This window comes from Natrix helvetica (genome assembly GCF_964273705.1).
Source record: "Natrix helvetica genome assembly, chromosome: 1".
Classification (NCBI taxonomy): Eukaryota; Metazoa; Chordata; class Lepidosauria; order Squamata; family Natricidae; genus Natrix; species Natrix helvetica.
This window is the reverse complement of record NC_138548.1, coordinates 351,094,892-351,122,694: the sequence shown is the minus strand read 5'-3', so window position 1 is coordinate 351,122,694 and position 27,803 is coordinate 351,094,892. Positions and strand designations below refer to the sequence as shown.

Genomic DNA, 27,803 nt, shown 5'->3' with positions numbered 1-27,803 from the left:
GTCACTAAGCCACTAAGCAAGGACTATCTGTAATTTGAGATCTGGGAGCCACGAATTCAGTCAACCAGTTTGCCACTCAGTGACTGCAGTATTTTGTCAAATCCAAGGGCTTTTCAATGGAAATTAAATATATGACTTTACAATGAAGAAAAGCCAGCACTGATTTTATTTCCATGCCTGGCAGTATAGCAAAGGTTTTAGTCAAGAGCATACAGCAGCCTCTGCAAAAATTAAGGCATCCATGTGAAGGGGCAACACCAAGAAAGCTCAGATCACAAAAATAAATAAGAAAACCACAATGTTATAAACAGACCGAAAGTAATAATGAATTTATAACTAGACTATATATTATAACTATATAAACTGATTGAAAATTATTTTTTCTAGAATTAATATGCTGATTTTTTATGATTATGTATTAAGGTTTGATATTTAGATGTAACCTATGAGTTTGGAGGGAGGGGGCGTCTGCCACACTTGCAACTGCCAAAATTTGTAACCATTCCACTTACCCTTTTCCGTATAAATGTTTTAAAAAAACCAATAAAACTTTTTGAAAAAAAAAAATTAAGGCATCCATTTGGCCCCTTAAAAACTATCCCCCCAAATGCAGAATAATGGGTGGGTCATACTTGTTAAACACCATTTATTTTGTAACCCTAGTTAGGAGTAATTGATAAGGTAAAGGTAACACATATGTGCTAATCGTTCCTAACTCTAGGGGGCAGTATTTTTCAGAGTATAAGACGGACCTTTTTCTCTCAAAAAAGAGGCTGAAAATCTGGGCGCATCTTACACACTGAATACAGCATTTTTTGAGTGAGAGTAACACTCAACACTCCAGCTTGATTTCTTCACCACCACTCTAGATTGGCTTCTTCTCTTACTCAAGTTACTTTTAGTTATTCAATAAAAGGCAGAGTGGCTTAAAGCAAGAAGGAAAAACTGTTATTCTCAAATAATGGATTTATTTAATAATGTATTTCATTTTTACAATTCTATTACCAATTCTTTTTTACTTTTGGAAAAGAAGGAACTACAACCCACGAGACACCTATAAAATTACAATCAATCTTACAATCAGTAATCCAATTGTAGTAGATAACCTACCTAAGTTTAAAAAGAAAGAAAAAGGCCTAGGATTTGTTTAAAAACATCAACAATCCTGTGAGGCCATAAAGCTTATATTGAGTGTAATATTTGATGCAGCCCTACTAGGGTTTGTTGGACTATGACAATTATGTGTCAAAAGGAAACTGGTTAAAAAGGGGGAAGGAAAGAAAAAAAGAAAGATTACAGAATATCCCAAGTTATGGGCACGTACACAATCATTGATTGCAACTAACATGAAACAAACAAGCATGATCCATAAATGGGATGGAGAGCTGTGACAGACATATAAAATCATGATTGACAGGTTTAGCTATAATGCTGATACACCTGAACACATGATGTTAAAGCCTATAAAGCTCCTAGGACACCTCGGTTTCTTTATGCAGAGAAATAGAAATGATGATCAAGTTATTCCTTTATAGACTGATTGACTGATCAGGGTGGCATAGAAGAATAAAGGAAGATGAAGTAGCAAAAAGCTGAGGAAACTCTGCTTTAAGGGCTTTCAGAGATCCCCGCTTGACAAATAGGGATTTTCCCAAGGTTTTTCCTATGGTTCTCCCTTCTTTTATGGGAGTGTCACGCAGGCACCGTCATACAAACAGAAACAGGGCTGAAGGGTCTCTCCAACCAAGGAAGCGTCTGAGAATGTATGGAGCAGAGCTGCGGTTCTGGCATCAAAGAAGCTCACTTGTCCCCCTTCGCAGTTGAGAGAGATGCGGATCCTTGTGGGGTCCTCACTCAGGAACACGTTAGATAATTCTGATGGAGAGATGGCTATGTAGTTCCCTTCACGTTCCCAAAACTCCCAGTACCTGGTCTGCTCATCAACATTTACTAAGTTCAGTGGATCTTTGGCAACCCCTACACCCCATTCTGTACTTTCTACAATAACTTCCCAGAAATGTCGCCCCAATGATAACCTCTGACAGCCAAATACATAAGGTTTATATGTAAATCTCTTGCTGTTTGGGACGGGATATTTTCCTTTAATTGGCTTAACTCCTGTGACACTTTTTTGATCTTTGGAGACATCAAGGCCAGGATGGGCTGTTTCTGGATCCAGAGTTACTTTCACTGTAAGAGGGAAGGGAAGGAAGGAGAAAAAACAAGAGCTTCAGCTTGAGGCCTAGTTTGTGTCTTCACCCCCAAGAACTTAACCCTAAGGCCTCTTGTATGAATGGAGTTCAGCTTCCAAAAAAACCCTCTAGGACTGAAAGACTCGTTTTTTAAACAACACCTAAGCCATTGTCTGGACAAGAGTCTTCTAACTTTGGCAGCTGTGAGACTTGTGGACTTCGACTCCCAGAATTCCCCTGATGGGGCTGCTAGTCTCTAGGTCCTCTCTGCTCCCTTTTCTCCAAGCACTTGGGCTCCCCCACTGTCTTACTCCCATCCTCTGTTAACTGCTGGCCTCTTCGGTGCCCCTCTGGCCTTCTCCTTTCATTCACTTAGGTTACCTTCCCCACCTTCCATCTGCCTCCCCTTCAATTGCCACTAAGCTGCATGCCTTTCAGGATCCATTCATTACCTGTACCGCTCTTGGCTCTTCTGCTAAGATCTTCATCTCCCTGACTACACTGGTCAATTCACCTAGTCTCTAGTATCCCATGTGTCCCTCCCTCTGCTAATTGCCCTCCAGCTAGGCCATGCTGGCTGGAGAACTCTGGGAACTGAAGTCCACAAGTGGCCAAGGTTGAAGACCCCTGGCCAAGTCCTTCAAACACTTCATAGTGCTCCAGCCTCCATGCATAATTCTCTTTAGCTACCTTCTTGCAGATGAGATTAATGGGATTGGGAGTGAAGAGTGGTTGGCTTTGACTTCACTGATTTGGTGAGACAGCCAAGGTTGAACAGGGACTCTACCTGGAGCATTAATCCAGAGGATCAGGCAGAGCAAGAGGCTGCCATGTTTCAATTCTGAATTGGCAGAGTCAGAAGAATCCGCCAGAGGGAACTTGGGACATAGGATGGAATGTGAGGAATCTCCGCCCTTTTCTCTACAAGCATTAGGGTATCACAGGAATGTACAAAAGGGGAGGATCTTGCACAGGAAACCTCAGTCTGATGGGCTTCAATGTGGAGGCAACCTTGGTCCTCCAACCTTACTATTTGCTTTGACCCAAAGGACCTAATTTCTCTGCTCCCAAAGACCTCGTCTCTCACCAACTTATAGTCAGGCAGCAAAATCAAGGGGATGTTATTAGCTTCATAGGAATTCTATGTTTCTTTCAGTCCCAGGCCGGATTTTCCCATTTGTTCAGATATTTCATTCTACACCAAGATTGACTTCACTTTTCTAGATGATGTGTAGAATGGAACAGAGCAGAATGGAGGAGAGTGGAGTAGAGTGAAGTAGGCGTAGAGGAGTAGAGCAGAACAGAACAGCAGCTTTATTTGGCCAAGTTTGATCAGACATACAAGCAATTTGTCTCGGGTGCATAAGCTCATATTTTACATATAAATAGGAATTCTTTATAAATCATAAAATCATTAAAGTTTACTGGATTATCATAGTTTTTAAGGTACCTAAGACTATAGTTTTCTTTTCTGTAATCTATGATGTTTCTTTTAAAAGTTACTGGCACCAGAACTTAAAATAGCAAGCAGTTCTAATTCCTAGAACGCATATTTACCTTCATGTAGTTGAAGTCCACTTTCCAGAGTCTCTGGGGAAGAAAAGGGAGGAATTCAGCATCTCATCACTGGAATTGGAGCACCAGAAGGGCCTCCTTTCAGATACCCTGGTTTGCTTTCCTTGGACTCAAATCAGGAAATAAGGAATATGGAAAGCCTCAAGCCAAAATGCCATTGTTGGCTCTATATATTCCATCAGGTATAAATATATTCTACTATATATTCCTTATACAGGTAGTTCTCAACTATTCGTGTAGTGAAGTTAGAGTGCCACTGACAAAAGTGATTTATGACTGCTTCTTCCACTTACGACTGTTGCAGCCCCCCCAGTTACATGATCAAAATTTAGGCACTGGGAACCAGCTTGTATTTACGATGGTCGCAGCATCTGATGGTTCTGGGATTGTCCCCTTTAACCTCCCTGGGGAGCTTCTGACAGGCAAAATCAATGCATGAAGCCAGATTCATTTATCAAACATGATTCACTTAACAGCTATGAATTTCTGAATAACTGTGGCAAAAACATTCGTAAAATGGGGCACTGTTCACTTAACAACTGCCTTGCTTAGCAACAGAAATGTTCAGCTGAACTGAGATCATAACTCAAGAATCACTTGTATATATTCCATTATACTTAGTGGAAACTTATTGCTTCCCCAATGATCACTGCACATGGATTCGAGATTCAAAGAACACAGGTTGTGTCAATTTACAATCATAACTTCACCACTGATCCTGAAATCGGTCCCTCTTTGATCCACGTGACACCAACTGAGAATCTCTCTTGGATGCTCAAAATGTCATCCGGCGTAAAACCCTGGTGGCTGTTTTTTACCTCTCCATTTTTTCATGGCACTTTTCAGAAGCACAGTGATATCACTGTAATCCCAGTAAATCCACCGAATTCTCATAAGTTTCCTTAGCCTGGTACCTGGCAAGACAAAATAACAGAATAAGAGTTGGAAGAGACCTTGTAGGTCATTTAGTCCAAACCCCCTCACACACAGACACACAAGTAGGAGACCCTACACTGTTTCTGACAGATGGCACTCCAGTCTCTTCTTGAAAGCTTCCAGTGATGAAGCTCCCAGAAGGTCTGAAGGAAAGCTGTTGCTGTGGTTCATTCTCCTCAGTCATAAAATTTCTCCTTATTTCTAGATTGAATCTCTCCTCGACCAGTTTACATCCATTATTGCTTGTCTGACCTTCAAGTGCTTTGGAAAACAGATTGAACTCCTTCCTCTCTGTGACAGACCCTCAAATATTGGAACACTGCCATCCTGTCTCCCCTGGTCCTTCTCTTCCCTAGACCAGCCATGCCCAGTTCCTGTAACCGTTATCAACCTGCCAATAGAAGAAGCTTTCCAAACCATCATATGGTGCTTGAGGATTGGCTAGCGACAGGATCCATTCTGGGTTGGTCACCAGAGGTTTTTTCTTCTGAGCTTTCGGACTCGTGTTGGATCATTGGTTGCCCTCTCCCCTCTTTGGAAGAGCTCTATAGCTCCCGCTGCCTCAAGAAAGTTCAAAACGTTCTTAAAGATCCATCTCATCCTGGAGACCCTTTTTTGAACTATTGCCATCTGGCAAATGGTACAGGACAATATAAACAAGGACGAATGGGCTGAAAAACAGCTTCTATCCCAGATTAGGAACCATGTTGAACTCTAATGTATAGTGCAATAGTAATGCAGTATCAGAGGTTTTCAATTCAATTGTGTAGAATGTGAAGATGTGTGTTTTTGTATTAATATTATTATTATAAACTTTTACTCATTAAACATGAAACTCAGTCAACTGAATCAAGTCAATGGTTTTTGTGATGCATTATTATTGTTGTTTTCTTTATGTGTTGTACACTGAAGATGGCATATAATTTCATTGTACGAGGTTCAGTGACAATAAATTTAAACTTAAAGGTAATGCAATGAAATGTCAGTTAACATCTGTCACAGTGTTCCTGTAATCACAGTTTGGGTGCTTGGAAACTGGCATGTATTTATGATACTTGCATTACTCGGAATAGCTTACATCCTACAATGATACCTTGAAAACCATCAAACATCTTTCTCTTCTTGGGAAGGACTCAATAGATGGATAAACATTCAAATTTCAATCTAAACATCTGGTTGACTGTGAAACCAACCATAATAATTGATCATGTCAAATGTTGCTAATTATACTGTTGTCTAAGGTTGTCTGAGGAACTATCTAAAAAGCCCCGATAACACATTACGAAACCTTTACATTCAAATACTGCTAAATAGAAACAGAACTTCCCAAAATAGGAAAACTGCTGGAGGAGCTGCTGATCTCTGAGACTATAAAGGAAAGGGTGGATTTACTTACTTCTTCAAGACGCTTCCAATGTCCTGAAAATAAAAGAGACAAAGCATTGAAAGGAACCATTTCCTACGCATAAAATTAAATTCTTACATTCACAAAATAAATGAGTGCAAAATCAGACACTAACAAACATATAAAGTACTTCCATTTTTCAATGAAAAAAAATCCCATTGCTCTTTTCCCCCCAGCTGTTCAACCTCTTTTGGAGAGGTATTATTTTTACTTTTTTGCCTAAGAAAAATTATACCCCGATTGAATCCAACACAATTACAATATTGGAAAAACAAAATAGTGCATCAATAGGATAAAAAAAATCCCCTGCATTTATACTTCCAGAATCAAGGCACTTTGGAAAATCCAAGTGGTTATAAAACTTTGTAGAAGGTCTTCAGTGTTGGGTTTCTCCTTGCCCTGGAGATTAAGGGGAGGGGGAGACCCTACAAACCACATCCCCTAATAGGGGATAGGAACCCTAAGCAGGCATTTTTAAAACTGTGATGAATATACAGAGATAGTGATTGGTACTTTGAATTCTTGCTTTTCGCATGTCCTGCTTTTTCTGTATTACATTATGCATCATTGACATTAGTCATTACAGGTAGTCCTTGACTAAAGAGTTCATTTAGTGACCATTCCTTTCCATAGAAAGAGTCAAAAAGATTTCTAAATGAGGAGTTGAAAAAAGATTTTGAACTTGGTCAAGTGCAGCCAGAATCCTGCATGCAGACATGGAAAGATATATCAATCTCCACAAGAGAAGAATGGATGGAAAAAGTGATGGAGCTAAAAAAAATGACAAAATTAAGTTCTGTAATTAGATATGACCCATTGTTTCTATTTGGAAGCAGCTTCTAAATATTGTGCTTGACATTAAAAAATAAATAAATTCTTGATTTTCCTTATTAGACTAATCTATTTTTATCGAAATGACTAATGATTAAATATGCAAAAATGAAAAGTTGAGGCTGTAATTTTATATTGTATTTTACTGTGCAGAAAAAAAGTTCAGAGACATTTTTCCTTTTTTCTTTATCCTAACCCTTTCCCATTCTTATCCTTCTCCATTTCCCTATTTTCTTTATTTCCATTTCTACTTTTCACTATTATAATTTCGACTAAATTTATGAAAAAAGAAAAAAAAAGGAAAGCGTCAAAAAGAGTACTCTGTGGATGGCACTACAGCTATCTCCCAATACTTGAATGGCTGTCATAGAGAAAAGGGCATTGATTTAGTCTCCGTAGCACCCAAGGGCAGAACAAGAGGCACTGGGTGGAAGCTCATCACAAGGAGATCCAACCTAAAATAAGGAAGAATTTCCCAACAGTGAGAAGTATTTATGTGGAACAGCTTCCCTAACTGAGTTCTGGGTGCTCCATCACTGGAGGATTCCAATAACAGTTTGGACAACCATGTTTTCGGGATGGTATAAGGCCTCCTGCCTTGGGCAGAGGAGACCTCCAAGGTCCCTTCCAGCCCTAGGATTCTATGATCTCCACTTCCTGCCTGACCTGTAAGAGTTTGCTGGCTGGTTGCTGAAGCTTCTCTTCTATCTCCTGGATGAGATGGTCAAGAGAGCAGAGTTCCTCCATGTGCCTGGCCAAACCTTTCTCCTTTCTTCCAATAATATCCTTCTCTGTTTCTTCCATTCTAGTCAATAGAAGCTTCTCCTGTCTTTCTAACCAGAGTTGTAGCTCTCTGAATTCAGCCACTACATTTTCTCTCTCTTCTTTGATAAGGTCCTAGAACAAGAAAGAGAAAATGCCAAAGGCAAACTTTTATTTTAATTATTTTACTGAATTATTTTTATTTTTATTATTATAATAATGAAACGGATTCCTTGAAGAATCCAGGTAGGAGAAGGAGAAAAAAAACTTTTTTGATATTAAAAAAACACAGGGGGGGGGGGAAGTTTCTAAAAAGAAAAAAGAGGCTCCAGTTTAAATGATCTCTCATGACAATTTTCCTGGCAATCAGGGATTTCAAAAAAGTAGAGAGAAAAATGTTTCACTTCACAATATTTTCCACAAGATGAAATATGGTTTGCCTTAATTTATTAAGCAAGCATAAAACACAGCTCAACGGATAGGTGCACTTAACCCAACTCTGACTCAGCCAATGGTGACATTTAAATCCCCAGGTTAAGAACAAGTTCTCTGCCCTAACACCGTCTTTATCTTGAATTTCCTCTAAGTCAGAACTTGTACTAAAACGCAGGCTGCCTATTATTAAAGGTGGCGGATGGGGTTCTCCTCCCTATTGGCTCAGAAGCTCCTCACTGTTGGATCAATACTTACAAGCATCTCCTGCACTTTTTCCTCTGTGTCTCTTTTGTATGTAGCTATTTTTTCTTTCTGCTCCTTCTGAGCCTTCAGGCAATCCTCCACCTTCATCTGAAGAGAAAATACAAGTTTTGAGTTTATTTTCAATAAAGAATTACATCGGAGGGAAGACCCAGTTAGAGGATACAGTATATTCAATCGTCATAAATACATGACAGTTGGCAAACGTCCAAATTTTGATCATGGGACCACGGAATGCTTCAATGATCATAAGGGTGAAAAACATGTCACTTGTTATTATTTATTTATTGTTAAGTTAGTCACACAGCTGTTAAGCGAATCTGACTTCCCCATTGACTTTGCTGATCGGAAGGTGGCAAAGGATAATGACAAGAGTCCAGGACACCAACATGACACTTGACAAGGACCTGAATTTTGATCAGTGACAACAGGGATGTCAACAATTGCAGGGAGGGAGATAAGGGGTGGGATAAAGCAGGAAAAAGACTGCGAGGGCTGCCACTGGATGCCCCTCCGCAGCATTTCCTCCCGGCGGACTCCTACCTTGTATTCCTGGAAAGCCTCCTCCGCGGGGATCACCCAGTGGCCCCTATGCTCTTTGGATCGGTCGCAGACCACGCAGATGAGGGTCTGGTGGTTCTTACAAAAGAGCTTGAGGGGCTCATGGTGCTTCGGGGAGAAGCTCCCTCCTTCCTCGCCCCAAGTCCGTCCGCTCCGGCTGGCCTCTTCCACCACCCGCGCCAGCTGCCTGTTGGGGAGGAGGCTGAGGGACGAGAAGGTCTGTCTGCACTGGGGGCAGGAAGCCTCCGATTCCGACGCCCCCCAACTGCGGGTCAGGCAATCCCGGCAGAAGTTGTGGCCGCACTCCGGGATGAGCACGGGGTCCTGGAAGAAGTCCAGGCAAATGGAGCAATTGAGTTCTTCCAACAAACCCTGCAAGGACCCTTCGGTCGCCATCGCCGCCTCCCTCGGCCGGGATAAGGAAAGAGAAAGTTCAGTTTGGCTTCTTTTCCTCCAAATCAGGTGAGCTCCTTTGGGTTCCTCCCAGGAGAGAAACAACAATGAATTGTTGCTCTTGCGGTCATCTCCGCTGGCTTCTTAAAGAAGAACTACAGGATTTTAAAAGGAACAAATTGGGGAGGAGCAAAGATTCACGGGACGGACCCCCGATCAATTATTATTGCTGGCCCAACCAGCTCGTTAAAGGGGGAAATTCTTTTAAAAACTGGAGAGAAGCAAACAACCCTGGGACGAACCTCGAATCCATTACAATGGATCCTAGCATCTTGTTAAAGAGAACAAAAAGTTTTTAAAAATTGTGGAGAAGCCAAAAATCCATGGAATTCCCCCTCCCATTAATTATTGCTCCAAACATTCTGCTATAGGAAGTTAACACCCACCCCTCTCTTAGAAAAATGAAATATCCTGGGAAATATTGAAAAGGCAGAATATTATATTTCCCTGGATCAGAAACGGAGAAACATGTTTTTAGGGAGGAAGCAGACTCACTCTTTATAGCCCCCACCTTTGCCAGTGGACCATTAAAAAAGCCTGGGTCAGTCTATTCTACATAACAAAGCTCCCCCTCCAGGGTGATAGGATGAAGGCATGATAGTCTTAGCCCTTTACCCATCACACCACAGGGCACCCTGGAAGAAAAAATGTTCAACCAAACCTGGATTCAAAGCCTACAGAGTTGCCCCTGCATGGCCCCATGGGATTCTCACAACCATTCAGAATACAAGATCAAGATCAAAGACCAGAGAGGGCATAAAACCAGGAACTTTCAGCATCTCGGTCTCTTTTCTTCTTCACCCAACATCTGGGAGCATGTGACCCCCCTCTTTTCTGTTGAGGAGCTCAAACGATGTGATCCTGTTGACCATTAAACCATGGCTGCCATCATGATGACTTGATTAAAATTCAGTCGCTTGGCAATTGGCTCGTATTTACGACAGTTGCAGGGTCCCTGAGTCATGTGATCACCCTTTGTGATCTCCTGCCAAGTAAAGCCAGTGGGGAAGCCGGATTCACTTAGCAACCATTTGACTAACTTAACAACTGCAGTGATTCACTTAACAACTGTGACAAGAAAGATCGTCATGTAGCGCTATCCCCAAAAGGGTCACTGGAGTGCAGGTTCCCCTTGCCCCCTTTTCCAACCATCCAGGCTCCTTCCGCTGACTCAGTCCATTCCTTGTGGCTCCCACTCCACTCTGCTCCCTTTGCTCAGGCACCTCCACTTTCCTGGCTCAGCTGGACTCTGCCGTCTTCTCCTTCCAGCCGGTCCCCTCTGGAGTCTCCTCTCAGCAGGCGGATCACACGGTTGGGTGGTGGTCAGATGGCCAGTCGTCCTTTCTTCCTCTTTCTCCTCTCTCTCTCCTGCTCCTCTTGCTGGACTCTCCTGCCATTGCCTCTGCTCCTCCATTCAATTCCCCTGCTTGCCTCCCTTTCTCTCCTCCTCCTCCTCCTTTCCCCACACACCTTTCTCCATTTTCCCTTGCTCCATTCTCCCCCTTTCCTCAACCTATCTTCATGCGTCACATTCCCCTCCCCTCACGGTAGGGTGGAGGCCAAGTGAGCCAGGAGGCCCCACTTCCCTTCGCCCCCCCAAAAGACTCACCTACCTCCCTCTCTCTATCTATCCCCTGCTCTCCTCCTCTTTCCTGCCAAAACCTCTTCATTGCTTTCTTCCCGCATGATTCAGTTAAAATGGGGCAAAGCTCACTTAACAGCTGCCTCGCTTGGTAGCAGAAATTTGGGGCTCAATTGTAAGTCCAGGACTACCTGTATTAGGTAAGTTCCTTAGGATTCCTCATTTGTTCCTTTGCCAACAGAAACTCCTCAATCTTCAGTTGTTGAGATGCTTTGAGGTGATCCAGAGATCTGCCATTAGCATTCAAAGCCACCATATCAGAGTTAAGTTTCCCTCCCCTTATTATTTATTTTGTGCATCCTGCTTTTATTATTTTTACAAATAACTCAAGGTGACAAACCTATCCAACACATCTTCCGCCTCTCATTTTCCCAACAACCTTTTGAGGTGGGTTGGACTGAGAGAGAATGACTGGCTCCGTTACCAACTGGCTTTCATGGCTAAGGCAGGACTTGAACTCAGAAACTTCCTCTTCCTAGCCTGGTGCCTTAACCACTAGACCAAACTGGATATGATACCCATCTCAATATAGAGTTTTGGGTTGCCTCAGATTGTTGGCCCCTGGTGGCTACCTGGAGGAATCTCCCTGCAGTTTTCGTGGTAAAGGTTCAAGAGTGGATTTCCATTGCCCACTTCCTAGGCCGGAGTGGAAGTGACGGATCGAAGGTCACCCAATTGACCTTGTACGTAAGGGAGGATTAGAACTCATGGCTTCCAGCTTGATTTCTTAACCACCACACTAGATTGGTTTCTTCTTTTACTCAAGTTACATTGGGTTATTCAATAAAAGGCAGAGTGGCTTAAAGCAAGAAGAAAAAACAGTGTTATTCTCAAATAATGCATTTATTTAATAATGTATTTCATTTTAACAATTCTATTAACAATCCTTTTTTACTTTAGGGCACATAGCACTTACATTTGCTATCTTGATAACAGATGGTATGTTTTATTTTTTCCCCTGTTTTTTACGCATCTTCAGTTTCTATGTATTGCACAAAATATATTTATTGGCATAAACTTGCAAAAGAAGGAACTACAACCCACGAGACACCTATAAAATTACAATCAATCTTACTATCAGTAATCCAATTGTAGTAGATAACCTACGTAAGTATAAAAAGATAGAAAAAGTACTAGGATTTGTAAACAAAAAAAAAAAAAGCACCAGTGAGGCCCTACAGCTTATATTGAGTATAATATTTCCTGAAACCTTAAAATGGTTTGTTGGATTATGACAATTATGTGTCAAAAGGAAACTGGTTAAAAAGGGAGAAGGAAAGAAAAAAAGAAAGATTACAGAATATCCCGAGTTATGGGCACGTACACAATCATTGATTGCAACTAACATGAAACAAACAAGCATGATCCATAAATGGGATGGAGAGCTGTGACAGACATATAAAATCATGATTGACAGGCTTAGCTGTAAGGTACCTTTAATGCTGATACACCTGAACACATGATGTTAAAGCCTATAAAGCTCGTAGGACACCTCGGTTTCTTTATGCAGAGAAATAGAAATGATGATCAAGTTATTCCTTTATAGACTGATTGACTGATCAGGGTGGCATAGAAGAATAAAGGAAGATGAAGTAGCAAAAAGCTAAGGAAACTCTGCTTTAAGAGCTTTCAGAGATCCCTGCTTGGCAAATAGGGATTTTCCCAAGGTTTTGCCTATGGAGGTCCCTTCTTTTAGGGGAGTGTCATGTAGGTGCCTTCGTTCAAACCAAAACAGGGCCGAAGGGTCTCTCCAACCAAGGAAGCGTCTGAGAATGTATGGAGCAGAGCTGCGGTCCTGGCATCAAAGAAGCTCACTTGTCCCCCTTCGCAGTTGAGAGAGATGCGGATCCTTGTGGGCTTCTCACTCAGGATCAGTGCTGAGCGTGCTGAAGGAGAGATGGCCATGTATTTCCCTTTATATTCCCCAAACGCCCAGCACCTGGTCTGCTCATCAACATTTGTTAAGTTCAGTGGATCGTTGGCAACCCCTACACCCCATTTTGTACTTTTTACAATAACTTCCCAGAAATGTCGCCCTGATGAGAACCTCTGACAGCCAAGGACATAAGGATGATATAGAAATCTCTTGCTGTTTGGGGCAGGATATTTTCCTTTAACTGGCTTAACTCCTGTGACACTTTTTTGATCTTTGGAGACATCAAGGCCAGGATGGGCTGTTTCTGGATCCAGAGTTACATTCACTGTTAGAGGGAAGGGAAGGAAGGAGGAAAAAACAAGAGCTTCAGCTTGAGGCCTAGTTTGTGTCTTCACCCCCAAGAGCTTAACCCTAAGGCCTCTTGTGTGAATGGAGTTCAGCTTCCCAAAAAACCCCTCTAGGACTGAAAGACTCGTTTTTTAAACAACACCTAAGCCATTGTCTGGTCAAGAGTCCTCCAACTTTGGCAGCTGTAAGACTTGTGGACTTCAACTCCCAGAATTCCCCTGATGGGGCTGCTAGTCCCTAGGTCCTCTCTGCTCCCTTTTCTCCAAGCACTTGGGCTCCCCCAGTCTTACTCCCATCCTTTGTTAACTGCCGGTCTGTTCAGTGCCCCTCTGGCCTTCTCCTGCCATTCACTTAGGTTACCTTCCCCACCTTCCAGTCCATCTGCCTCCCCTTCAGTTGCCACTAAGCTGCACGCCTTTCAGGATCCATTCATTACCTGTATTGCTCTTGGCCCTTCCGCTAAGATCTTCATCTCCCTGACTCCACTGGTCAATTCACCTAGTCTCTAGTATCCCATGTGTCCCTCCCTCTGCTAATTGCCCTCCAGCTAGGCCATGCTGGCTGGAGAACTCTTGGAACTGAAGTCCACAAGTGGCCAAGGTTGAAGACCCCTGGCCAAGTCCTTCAAACACTTCATAGTGCTCCAGCCTCCATGCATAATTCTCTTTAGCTACCTTCTTGCAGATGAGATTAATTGGATTGGGAGTGAAGGGTGGTTGGCTTTGCCTTCACTGATTTGGTGAGACAGCCAAGGTTGAACAGGGACTCTACCTGGAGCATTAATCCAGAGGATCAGGCAGAGCAAGAAGCTGCCATGTTTCAATTCTGAACTGGCAGAGTCAGAAGGATCTGCTAGATTCACTATTAACTGAAGAGGCATGAGGCAGCTGAGGTAAGAAGAACAGCTATTTTATTCAGTAGAACAACAACAACAATGTACAGAGATTCAGCACCTCGCCCTGCTTAGACAGCCCGTGGTCAGCCAGCAGTGCCTTAGCCAATCAGTAGCGGCTGTGCTGTTGCCGGCTCTCATTCATAAGTCGAGGACTTGTGGCCGGTCGTAAGTTGAGGACTTTAGGACCGGTCGCAAGTCGAGGACTTAGCAGGATTCCCCAGAGGGAACTTAGGACACACGATGGGATATGAGGAAGCTCCACCCTTTTCTCTGCCAGCATCCAGGTGTCACAGGCATGTAGAAAAGGGGAGGATCTTGCACAGGAAACCCCTGCTTTCATCAATCTGACGGGCCTCAATGTGGAGGCAACCTTGATGCTCCAACCTTATTATTTGCTTTGACCCAAAGGACCTAATTTCTCTGCTCCCAAAGACTTGGTCTCTCACCAACTTATAGTCAGGCAGTAAAATCAAGGGGATGTTATTAGCTTCATAGGAATTCTATGTTTCTTTCAGTCCCAGGCCATTTTACCATTTGTTCCGATATTTCATTCTACACCAAGATTAACTTCAGTTTTCTAGATGATGTGTAGAATGGAACAGAGCAGAATGGAGGAGAGTGGAGTGGAGTGAAGTAGGTGTAGAGGAGTAGAACAGAACAGAACAACAGCTTTATTTGGCCAAGTGTGATCAGACACACAAGGAATTTGGCTCTGCTGCATAAGCTCATATTTTACATATAAATGGGAATTCTTTATAAATCATAAAATCATTAAAGTTTACTGGCTCATCATAGTCTTTAAGGTACCTAATCCTATATTTTCCTTTTCTGTTAATTTATGATATTTCTCTTAAAGTTACTGGCATCAGAACTTAAAATAGCAAGCAATTCCAATTCCTATAACTCATATTTACCTTTGTGTAGTTGAAGTCCACTTTCCAGAGTCTCTGGGGAAGAAAAGGGAGGAATTCAGCATCTCATCACTGGAATTGGAGCAACAGAAGGGCCTCCCTTCAGATACCCCGGTTTGCTTTCCTTGGACTCAAATCAGGAAATAAGGAATATGGAAAGCCACAAGCCAAAATGTCATTGGTGGCTCTATATATTCCATCGGGTATAAATATATTCTACTATATATTCCGTACACAGGTAGTTCTCAACCATTTGTGTAGTGAAGTTACAGCGCCACTGACAAAAGTGATTTATGACCAGTTCTCACACTTATGATGGTTGCAGCCCACCCCCACCCCCACCCCCAGTTACATGATCAAAATTCGGGAACTGGGAACCAGCTTGTATTTACGATGGTTGCAGCATCTGATGGTTCTGGGATTGTCCTCCTCAACCTCCCTGGGGAGCTTCTGACAGGCAAAATCAATGCATGAAGCCAGATTCGTTTATCAACCATGATTCACTTAACAGCTGTGAATTTCTGAATAACTGTGGCAAAAACATTCGTAAAATGGGGCACTGTTCACTTAACAACTGCCTTGCTTAGCAACAGAAATGTTCAACTGAAATGAGATCATAAGTCAAGAATCACCTGTATATATTCCATTATACTTAGTGGAAACTTATTGCTTCCCCAATGATCACTGCACATGGATTTGAGATTCAAAGAATACAGGTAGTGTCAATTTACAATCATAACTTCACCATTGATCCTGAAATTGATCCCTCTTTGATCCACGTGACACCAACTGAGAATCTCTCTTGGATGCTCAAAATGTCATCCAGCGTAAAACCCTGGTGGCTGTTTTTTACCTCTCCATTTTTTCATGGCACTTTTCAGAAGCACAGTCATATCACTGTAGTCCCAGATTGTCCACTTTGGCTCTAGAAGTAAATCCACCGGATTCTCATATGTTTCCTTAGCCTGGTACCTGGCAAGACAGAATAACAGAATAAGAGTTGGAAGAGATCTTGTAGGTCATTTAGTCCAAATCCCCCCACACACACACACACAAGTAGGAGACCCTACACTGTTTCTGACAGATCGCACTCCCGTCTCTTCTTGAAAGCTTCCAGTGACGAAGCTCCCACAATGTCCGAAGGAAAGCTGTTGCAGTGGTTCATTCTCCTCAGTCAGAAAATTTCTCCTTATTTCTAGGTTGAATCTCTCCTTGATCACTTTACATCCATTATTCCTTGTCTGGCCTTCAGGTGCTTTGGAAAACAGTTTGAACTCCTTCCTCTTTGTGACAGACCCTCAAATATTGGAACACTGCCATCCTGTCTCCCCTGGTCCTTCTCTTCCCTAGACCAGCCATGCCCAGTTCCTGTAACCGTTATCAACCTGCCAATAGAAGAAGCTTTCTAAACCATCAGATGGTGCTTGAGGATTGGCTAGCGACAGGATCCATTCTGGGTTGGTCACCAGAGGTTTTTTCTTCTGAGCTTTCGGACTCGTGTTGGATCATTGGTTGCCCTCTCCCCTCTTTAGAAGAGCTCTATAGGTCCCGCTGCCTCAAGAAAGTTCAAAACGTTCTTAAAGATCCATCTCATCCTGGAGACCCTTTTTTGAACTATTGCCATCTGGCAAATGGTACAGGACAATATAAACAAGGACAAATAGGCTGAAAAACAGCTTCTATCCCAGATTAGGAACGATGTTGAACTCTAATGTATAGTGCAATACTAATGCAGTATCAGGGGTTTTCAATTCAATTGTGTAGAATGTGAAGATGTGTGTTTTTGTATTATTATTATTATTATTATTATTATTATTATTATTATTATTATTATTATTATAAACTTTTACTCATTAAACATGAAACTCAGTCAACTGAATCAAGTCAATGATTTTTGTGATGCATTATTATTGTTGTTTTCTTTGTATGTTGTACAGTAAAGATGGCATTTAATTTCATTGTACGAGGTTCAGTGACAATAAATTTAAACTTAAAGGTAATGCAATGAAATATCAGTTAACATCTGTCACAGTGTCCCTGTAATCACAGTTTGGGTGCTTGGAAACTGCATGTATTTATGATACTTGCATTACTTGGAATAGCTTACATCCTACAATGATACTTTGAAAACCATCAAACATCTGTCTCTTCTTGGGAAGGACTCAATAGGTGGATAAACATTCAAATTTAAACATCTGGCTGACTGTGAAACTCTAAAAAGCCCCAATAACACATTACGTAACCTTTACATTCAAATACTGCTAAATAGAAACAGAACTTTCCAAAATAGGAAAACTGCTGGAGGAGCTGCTGATCTCTGAGACTATAAAGGAAAGGGTGGATTTACTTACTTCTTCAAGACGCTTCCAATGTCCTGAAAATAAAAGAGACAAAGCATTGAAAGGAACCATTTCCTACGAATAAAATTAAATTCTTACATTCACAAAATAAATGAGTGGAAAATCAGATACTAACAAACATATAAAGTACTTCCATTTTTTCAATGAAAAAAAATCCCATTGCTCTTTTCCCCGCAGCTGTTCAACCTCTTTTGGAGAGGTATTGTTTTTACTCTTTTGCCTAAGAAAAATTATACCCCGATTGAATCCAACACAATTACAATATTGGAAAAACAAAATAGTGCATCAATAGGATAAAAAAAAATCCCCTGCATTTATACTTCCAGAATCAAGGCACTTTGGAAAATCCAAGTGGTTATAAAACTTTGTAGAAGGTCTTCAGTGTTGGGTTTCTCCTTGCCCTGGAGATTAAGGGGAGGGGGAGACCCTACAAACCACATCGCCTAATAGTGGATAGGAACCCTAAGCAGCCATTTTTAAAACTTTGAAGAATATACAGAGACAGTGACCGGTACTTTGAATTCTTGCTTTTCGCATGTCCTGCTTTTTCTGTATTATATTATGTATCCCTAACATTAGCCGTTACAGGTAGTCCTGTAAGAAGGAAAGAGTCAAAAAGAGTACTCTGTGGACTTCCGGTTCCGGCTGCTGATCGCGATGGGCAAGCTTTGCTCACCCCGCGCTCTTCTGGTGGGCTCGCCACTATCTGGGGGGCACAGGACGCCCTGGAGGGGCTCCTGCCGAAGAGGCGGTGTAGCGGGGGACCTCCTGAGTCAGCGGTGGCCGGGGGGGCTCCCCGCATCGCACTAGGCACCGGGAGGCATGATGGGGAGGCGCTGTGGCGTCTTTGTGAGGAGGCAGCTGGAAGAACGCAAGATTTGAAGGACGCAGTTGCTGTGTGGTGAAGTAGAAACTTTCCCCTGTTCCCTGGCCTGATTGAAAAGAAAAAAAAATTGCCAGCCGTTTTTAGAGTTACTTTCAACTTGGCTCGGAGAAGCGTGACTGGAGGGAGGGGGATTCCCCCCCCCCTCAGACAAGCGGCTTTAAATGGTTTTGCTCTCTGCTCTAGAGGAGGAGGAGGGGAGAGAGCTATGCAACGAAATCACGCTCATAACAAAAGCAGATTTTGGACTGCAATTCTGTAAATGAGGTGATGATCTGAAAGCTTTGAAAACTTTGAAAACTTTTCGTTTTTGCCTTCCGATTCCGAAGTTGGCAGGGCAAGATGGCACACTTCCGTCGTCTTTACAGACATTGAAATTTGACCCCACCCATAGGAGCTTCAGGCATCTTGTCTTTGTCTCCGTGACACTCAGATAAATCTCTTGTTGTATTGGACTCCGCTTGGAACAAAGGACTTTACTACTTTATTGCCAGAAGCTGAAATCAGAAAAGGTTCCCTTCTGCTTGGACTCCTTGCCTCCTAACCTCTCTTGGCGATTTTCCTCCCTATTTGTTTTCCTGTATTGACTTTGTACTCTCTTTGCTCACTATAATGCCACCTAAAAGACCACCCCTGGGGAAGCCGGGCTTTGCTGTCTCCGCCCCGACATCTTCAGCGTCCAGTCCCAGTGGACAACAGACCTTAACCTCTTTGCTACAGCCTAAGCCTTCTGAGACGGACTTTCAGCAGATGTTTCAACAAATCTTAAAGGGACAGGAGGACTTAAAAAGTCAACTAAAGGAGATGAATGAGCAGCTTAGAGAGAACCAAGACCGGGCGATTAAAAATTCACAGAGATTGGATCTTTTGGAGGAGGGGACGGCTGAGATGAGGGGGGAGGTGAGAGGGGTGCAGAAAGGGAACCAAGAGCTTGAGAACCACCAGATAAAAACAGAATTTGAAAGAATGTCCTTTTTCCTTAGGTTTCAAAATGTGGTTGAGGCGGATGATGAAGATCTAAGGGACATTATGACAAACCTTTTGGCTGAATATATCCAAAAAGATAAACAACAGATGGGGTGGGACATGGATCTGGTTTATAGAGTAAACTCAGCATACGCTAGAACACAAAATGTTCCAAGGGATGTACATATTAAATTTCTCAGAAAGACTACAAGAGATGAGATTCTGAGTGCGCAGAGGAGGCAAGCTTTAAAATATCAGGATAGAGAAATAGCCATCTTGAAACAGATCCCTAAGAAAGTGAGAGAGAAAAGAAAAAACTATTCGCAGCTAGCGAAGAAGTTATACCAGAAAGTGGTGTGGTTCAGATGGTTGATGCCTGAAGGTATGTTAATATTCTGGGAGGACACAAGAGTTAGAATCAACACAACCACAGAGGCTCAGGCCTTTATGGAAAAAAAAAAGCACTCCTAGACAAATCTGATGATTTTACACCAGACACACAGGACACGGGAGGGGCCGGAGCTCTGCTGGCGGGGGGAGAAGGGGCAATATCAAGAAAACTCAGATCACAAAAATGAGCAAGAAAATCTGCTTGATACAAATTGATTGAAACTACTTGAAGATAAAAGTTTATATGCTGACAAAATATTATTAATTAGTAATAAACTAATCTATGTATAAATGAAAATTATGAGCACGGGGGGAGGGACCACCTCCTGCATATTGTAACTTTTGTCTCAGGCCGGTGGATGAGTGATCAGGGAATAGGGGACTTAGCTATTACTCCCCTGTCATGGTCGGATCACTATCTTCTCCGGCTGGACTTCCCTGGTGCTACCCCACACCGCGAGGAGGCGGAACCGGAAGGTATTAGATGGTTCCGCCCCAAGCGCCTGTTGGAACCAGATAGGTTCCAGACGGAGCTTGGGCCACCTCCTGTGGATTTGACCCGCCCCCGAGTGGAGGACCTGGTAGACGCATGGAATAGTGCGACTACCGGGGCCCTGGACCGGGTGGCGCCTTTGCGGCCTCTCCTGCGGCGACGAACCACCCTGGCTCCCTGGTTTACCGAGGAGCTAAGGGTGATGAAACGCCAAAGGAGACGCCTAGAGAGTCGTTGGAGATCCTCTCGTTCCGAATTTGACCGAGCACAGGCACGAGCCTACTTGAGGACGTACCTTGTGGCATTAAGAGCGGCCAAACGTCAACATTGCGCCGCCCTTATTGCGTCTGCAGATAACCGCCCTGCCGCCTTGTTTCGGGTGACTCGCTCCCTCTTGTTTGAGAGGCCGCGGGAAGCCCCTTTACAGGGTAGAGCAGAGGAGTTTGGGAAATATCTACATGACAAAGTCGCTCAAATCCGGACGGGATGGACCCCCTTCAGTGGTTCAGTAGAGACGCCCGTGGCGAGTCTTGAGGGTCCGCTTTGGGAGGAGTTTGATTCGGTTGCCATCGAGGATTTGGACAGGTTGCGTGGACGTCTGCGACCCACCACATGTTTATTAGACCCGTGTCCCTCCTGGCTTGTACTGGCATCCTGGGAGGTTACACGTGACTGGCTCCTGGTCCTGGTGAACACTTCGTTGGGTGAGGGGTCTCTACCAGCCGCCTTGAAAGAGGCGGTGGTGAGACCCCTGCTCAAGAAGTCTTCCCTGGACCCGACGGACCTAGTCAATTACCGTCCAGTCTCCAACCTTCCTTTTTTAGCGAAGGTTGTAGAGAGTGTGGTGGCACAGCAGTTCCCACGCCACCTGGAGGAAAATGATTATCTAGACCCGCGCCAGTCCGGCTTCCGACCCGGGCACAGCACGGAGACGGCCTGGTCGCATTGGTGGATGATCTCTGGCGGGCCAGAGATAGGGGTTGTTCCTCTATCCTGGTCCTATTAGACCTCTCGGCGGCTTTCGATACCATCGACCATGGTATCCTGTTGCACCGGCTGGAGGGGCTGGGAGCCAGGGGCACCGTGTTACGGTGGTTTGGCTCCTACCTCACTGACCGGACGCAACGTGTGTTGGCAGGGGAGCAGAGATCGACCCGGAGGCCTCTCACATGTGGAGTGCCACAGGGTTCGGTGCTCTCGCCTCTCCTGTTCAACACATACATGAAACCGCTGGGCGAGATCATCCGTGGTTTTGGGGTGGGATATCATCTGTATGCTGATGACACTCAGCTATACATCTCCACCCCAAACCACCCCAATGAGGCCATCGAAGTGATATCCCGGTGTTTGGAGGCCGTACGGATCTGGATGGATGGCAACCGACTGAAACTCAACCCTTCCAAGACGGAGTGGCTGTGGCTTCCGGCGCCCCGGTTCAACCAGGTGTTTCCATCTCTGGCCATTGGGGGCATGCAATTAGCCCCTATGGAACAGGTGCGCAATTTGGGCGTCCTCCTGGATGCCCGGCTGTCCATGGATGACCATGTAACAGCCGTGGCAAGGGGGGCGTTCCATCAGGTTCGCCTGATGCGCCAATTGCGCCCCTTATTGGACCGGGATGCCCTACGCACAGTCACCCATGCGCTAGTGACGTCTCGCCTGGACTACTGCAATGCTCTCTACATGGGGCTTCCTTTGAGATGCACTCGGAGACTACAGTTGGTCCAGAACGCGGCCGCGCGGGTGATCATGGGGAGGACTAGATTCTCCCCTGTAACACCTCTCCTGCGCGAGCTGCACTGGCTTCCTGTGGTCTTCCGAGTGCGTTTCAAGGTCTTGATTATGATCTTTAAAGCGCTCCATGGCACAGGGCCTAGTTACATGCAGGATCGCATCCTGCCCCACACATCCCTACGACCTATCCGCTCTCACAGAGAGGGACTTCTCCGGGTGCCGACCGCCAAACAGTGTCGGGGGGCGACACCCAGGAGCAGAGCCTTCTCTGTGATGGGCCCAGCCCTGTGGAATGACCTCCCCCGGGACATCAGGATTACTTCCGATCTCCGCTCCTTCCGTGTACAACTGAAAACCCACCTCTTCCAACTATCTGGCCTGGCTCAACCGTAATTTTCTTGCACCCCTCCTGACTGTCTGTTTTTTAATATTTTGAATTTGGATTGTACATGGGGTTTTGTAATTAGGGTATTTTAATGGTTTTTAATTGTCTATGTATTGTATCTTTTAACCTCCTCCGAACATGTGTGTCTTTGTACTTATTTATGTCATGGATTTATGTAAATGTTATATGTTTTTAACTCCATTGTACGCCGCCCCGAGTCCTTTTCGGAAAGGGAGCGGCTAATAAATTTAAATTATTATTATTATTATTAACTGCCAAAATTTGTAACCTATTCCACCACCCCTTTCCTTTTTTATTTTTTAAAAAACCAATAAAACTTTGTTTGGAAAAAAAAAGAGTACTCTGTGGAAGGCACTCCCAATACTTGAATGGCTGTCATGGAGAAAAGTGCATCGATTTAGTCTCCGTAGCACCTAAGGGCAGAACAAGAGGCACTGGGTGGAAGCTCATCACAAGGAGATCCAACTTAAAATAAGGAAGTATTTCCCAACAGTGAGAAGTATTTACCAGTTGAACCTCTTCTCTCCCTGAGTTCTGGGTGGTCCATCACTGGAGAATTCCAATAATAATTTGGACAAGCATTTTTCAGGATGGTATAAAGACTCCTGCTTTGGGCAGAGGATTGGACTAGAAGACCTCCAAGGTCCCTTCCAGCCCTAGGATTCTATGATCTCCACGTCCTGCCTGACCTGTAAGAGTCTGCTGGCTGGTTGCTGAAACTTCTCTTCTATCTCCTGGATGAGATGGTCAACAGAGCAGAGTTCCCCCATGTGCCTGGCCAAATCCTTCTCCTTTCTTGCCATAATCTCCTTCTCCTCTTCTTCCATTCTAGTCAATAGAAGCTTCTCCTGTCCTTCTAACCAGAGTTGTAGCTCTCTGAATTCAGACACTACATTTTCTCTCACTTGTTTGATGAGTTCCTAGAACAAAAAAGAGAAAAAGGAAAAGGAAAACTTTTATTTTAATTACTTTACTTAATTATTTTTATTGTTATAATAATGAAACGGATTCCTTGAAGAATCCAGGTGGGAGAATTTTCTAAGGAGAAAAAAAACACTTTTGATATTTAAAACAGGTATCTAAAAATAAAGGAAAAGGCTCCAGTTTAAATGATCTCTCATGACAATTTCCTGGCAATCAGGAATTTCAAAAAAGCAGACAGAAAAATGTTTGACTTCACAATGTTTTCCATAAGATGAAATATGGTTTGCCTTAATTTATTAAGCAAGCATAAAACACAATTCATGGGACCAAGTGCACTTAACCGAAATGTGACTCATTCAGCCAATGGCGACATCTAAGTCCTCAGGTTAAGAACAAGTTCTCTGCCCTAACACCGTCTTTATCTTGAATTTCCTTTAAGTCAGAACTTGTACTAAAACATAGGCTGCCTATTATTAAAGATGGTGGATGGGGTTCTCCTTCCTATTGGCTCAGAAGCTCCTCACTGTTGGATCAATACTTACAAACATCTCCTGCACTTTTTTCTCTGTGTCTCTTTTGTATGTAGCTATTTTTTCTTTCTGCTTCTTCTGAGCTTTCAGGCAATCCTCCACCTTCATCTGAAGAGAAAATACAAGTTTTGAGTTTATTTTCCATAAAGAATTACATCGGAGGGAAGACCAGTTAGCGGATACAGTATATTCAATCATCATAAATACATGACAGTTGGCAAACGTCCAAATTTTGATCATGGGACCACGGAGTGCTTCAATGATCATAAGGGTGAAAAATATGTCACTTTTTATTATTTATCTATTGTTAAGTTAGTCACACAGCTGTTAAGCGAATCTGACTTCCCCATTGACTTTGCTAATCGGAAGGTGGCAAAGGATGATGAGGTCCAAATTTTGATCATGAGACCACAGAATGCTGCAATAAGTGTGAAGAATATGTCACTTTTTTCATTGATGTTGTAACTTCAAACAGTCACTAAACAAATGGTTCTATGTCGAGGACTACCTGCAAGGGCATTGAAGGGAGCAGCTTGGATCTCCTGGTTGCACTCATCCCAGAAGCATCACTGAGAAATGAAAGTTTGGGCTGATCCAGCAGGAATGTTTTTCGGGGCCTCTACTAAGATTTTGGAAGACTCCATGACAATTTTGCTCTAGAGCAAATGGCAAATGGCAAATGGCTATTTCTCCCTATAGGCAATTTCCATTGCTAAGCAAGATGGGGACACTGCAACCATCATAAATCGATGCCGTTTGCCAATCGTCCCAATTTTGATCAGTTACCACAGAGATGCTACAATGGTCGTAAGTGTGAAAATTTGTCATAAGTCACTTTTTTCAATGGAGGTAACTTTGAACAGTCAGGAAACAAATGGTTGTAAGTCGAGGAGTATTGTAAATCTAAAGCTATTGTTAAAGGAATGGCTGAGGCAGAAAGTGGCAGATGAGTGTAATAAGACCAGTAAGGAATGGGGGGAAACTGCTGCCTAGGAACAAGAAAGTTACAAGTAAAAAGGACTCCATTAGAAGAATGCTAAGGCACATGGAGGACAACTTTGGTAACTTCTAGCTTATAATAATAATAAAACACACAGCACTTTTGATAAGACAGCTTCTTAGATAAATATGCAGTGTATGAGGAATGAGGGTAAAATACGCCAGGACAAGAAATCAAAAGAAACACCTGGCAAGGAACCAATGATTAATTCTTATGGGGTCTTTGCTCCTTTAGCTGCTGAGACTCTTTTGTTGAAGTACTCCAAGAAAAGTCCCTTGAAAGGCCTCTCCAGTCTGATTCTGATTGGCATCTGCGCCAAGCTAAACCCAGTTTGCAGAGGACAGGGGAAGCAGGTAAAGTGATCTCAGGATGGCCAGGAAGATCAAGGATCTGGACGCCCCTCCGCAGCGATTCCTCCTGGCTGACTCCTACCTGGTATTCCTGGAAAGCCTCCTCCGCAGGGATCACCCAGTGGCCCTCGTGCTCTTTGGATCGGTCGCAGACCACGCAGATGAGGGTCTGGTGGTGCCTACAAAAGAGCTTCAGAGGCTCACGGTGCTTCGGGCAGAAGCTCCCCCCTTTCTCGCCCGAAGTCCCTCCGCATCGCTTGGCCACTTCCACCACCCGCGCCAGCTGCCTGTTGGGGAGGAGGCTGCGGGGCGCGAAGGTCTGTCTGCACTGGGGGCAGGAAGCCTCCGATTCCGACGCCCCCCAACTGCGGGTCAGGCAGTCCCGGCAGAAGTTGTGGCCGCACTCCGGGATGAGCACGGGGTCCCTGAAGAAGTCCAGGCAAATGGAGCAGGTGGCTTCTTCCACCAAATCCTGCAAGGACCCTTCGGTCGCCATCGCCGCCTCCTCCGCCGAGAGAAAGAAAGTTAAAGTTAAGTTTCGCGTGAAAGTTAAGTTTCTCTTCTTTTCTCTAAATCAGGTGAGCGTCTTCGTGTTCCTCCCAGGAAAGAAACCGAGATGATTTGTGGTTGCTGTTGCGGTCAGCTTCGCTGGCTTCTTAAAGGAAAAAGGGAGTGTTTTGAAAAGAAGAAATTGGAAATTAGCAAAGAGCCACGGGACGGATCCCCGATCAATTCTTATTGGCCCAATAACGCCGTTAAAGGCAAAATTGTTCTAAAAAACTGGAGAGAAGCAAGCATCCATGAGACGGGCCTCCCATCAATTGCAATTGATCCCAGTGGGGGAAGGATCTATACATTTGTATAAAGCAGTGGTTCTCAACCACAAGGGGGGGGGGGCACTTTGATTTTTAATGGGGGCAATTTGAACCTTGTTTAAACCAAGTTAATGGCTTCCTCTGTGTGAGGGGAGTTCACTTTTTGAGTAAAGTAAGAATTATATGTGGGGTGGGGGGCATCAGGATTTTAGAGATTCTTTTTTTTATTGTTTTAATTAGACAAATAACACACACACAAAACACTCTTCAATACAACTGCCAGCCTGCATGTCAATTGGTTACATTTGAGTTCCGTGCATTACTACAATCATTCTTTATACTTCATTCACATTAAATTGTGCATTTTAAATCAAAAACGATACCCACATTCTCCTTTAGCTACATTTGTTTTGAGAGTAATTTTATCAAGAGACATTCATATTTATATTATTCAATGGATAAACATTTTAACACCGACAACCATCTATGAGAGCTACCACATTCTGTTTATTTATCGCCTAGGATTCCTATTTCTTTCCTCCATCCACCTATACCATTTATCCCATATCTGATAGGATTTTAGAGATTCTTAAGTGGGGCGTGGCCCCAAAAAAAAAAAAGGTTGGGAACCACTGGTATAAAATGTATTCTTATGTAAAGTATAAGAAATAAGGGGCATGCATAAGCAAAGCAGCCTGTTGTCCCCAGTTCTGGTCTGAGCCTGGTGCCGAATCCAATGGACGCCAGACATGATATGCAGGTTTTCTGATTGCTTTTTATTGGAGCACTCCAAGAAAAAAAGGGCTCCTGGTCAAAAGGCCAAGAGCCAAGAACAAAGGATTAGGAAAGCTTTATACATTTTCACTAAAGGAGAAGGTGGGACAAGGTGAGATAACAAGAAATATCATCGAATAAACATTTTAGTAATAATTCTACAATTTGTTCTCTTGGTCTCTAGCTGTCCCTATTCCTAAGCCTTGGCTAATGAATGCCCCAGGAGTTACCTAATACACATTTCATTTGCTTAACTTTTAGCTGAGGTCTGCAAGTTGTCTATCTGTAATTGCTACAAGTTTTACACATGCATATTTCCTGTTGATAAGCGTTCTTGCCCCCAGAATTACAGGCTTCCTGATTTACTTTCAAGTGTGTGCCATGAACTTGCTTTAGCAGCCAGCCCATCAAGTGTGCCTAACTTCCGTTTATACTTATACCTGTTATCTTTTACATGTTTGACAAACTAAATAAATAAAATAAATAAAATCACATACTGACTTAACCTAAGCTCTTAACAACGTTACTAAGAGCTGGCAGGGAACCTCAGGAGAGGGGAGGAAGAAAAGCTGAGGAGCCATAATAGAAAGGTAACATTGGTTCTCAGGTGTGAGCAAATGCTACAACTTCAGTCTGGAGGGAGGAATGCCATTTCAGATTCCTCATCAAACCAATAAGACTGTGGTAATGATTGATGAAAAGATGATATTGATGGCAATGGGAGAGTGTCCTGAACTAATTCAAGGTTAATGAAGAACAACGTAAACGTTTCGTATGGTTTCACCAAATCTTTATTGTGAATAGCTGTGTCTTGAATTACTGACTACTTCCCATCCCATCCTATTATGCAAAGATAAATACAGCTCAACAAGCGGGTTTATTTAGCAGATAAAATATGAAATCTATGGAGTATAAATAAAAATTTGCCCTTCTCCTACGAGAATAACAGTCTGTTCCTATGTTCTTTATTTGGTTTGATGGCCCATCACAGCTTGTCTAAATGCCTCTAGATCAGGGGTGTCAAACTCAAGGTCCATGCTTACATCTGGACCGCCAGGCCGCCCTGGAAACAGCGGTCTGCCCCGTGATGTCTCC

At 43.4% G+C, this 27,803-nt stretch overlaps 1 protein-coding gene across 1 annotated transcript; it reads right to left on the bottom strand.

The window, feature by feature from the left end:
- Positions 1-1,142: 1,142 nt before the first annotated feature.
- On the bottom strand, positions 1,143-25,972 carry LOC309402059 (E3 ubiquitin-protein ligase TRIM39-like). The gene is given in 13 exon segments (XM_081971567.1): positions 1,143-2,190; positions 3,750-3,782; positions 4,586-4,638; positions 4,640-4,681; positions 6,100-6,122; positions 7,606-7,836; positions 8,392-8,487; positions 8,941-9,494; positions 15,937-16,055; positions 17,435-17,457; positions 23,005-23,235; positions 23,782-23,877; positions 25,202-25,972. Coding segments are annotated over 13 exon segments (2,424 nt in total). The 5' UTR covers positions 25,616-25,972; the 3' UTR covers positions 1,143-1,681.
- Between the last annotated feature and the right edge of the window lie 1,831 nt (positions 25,973-27,803).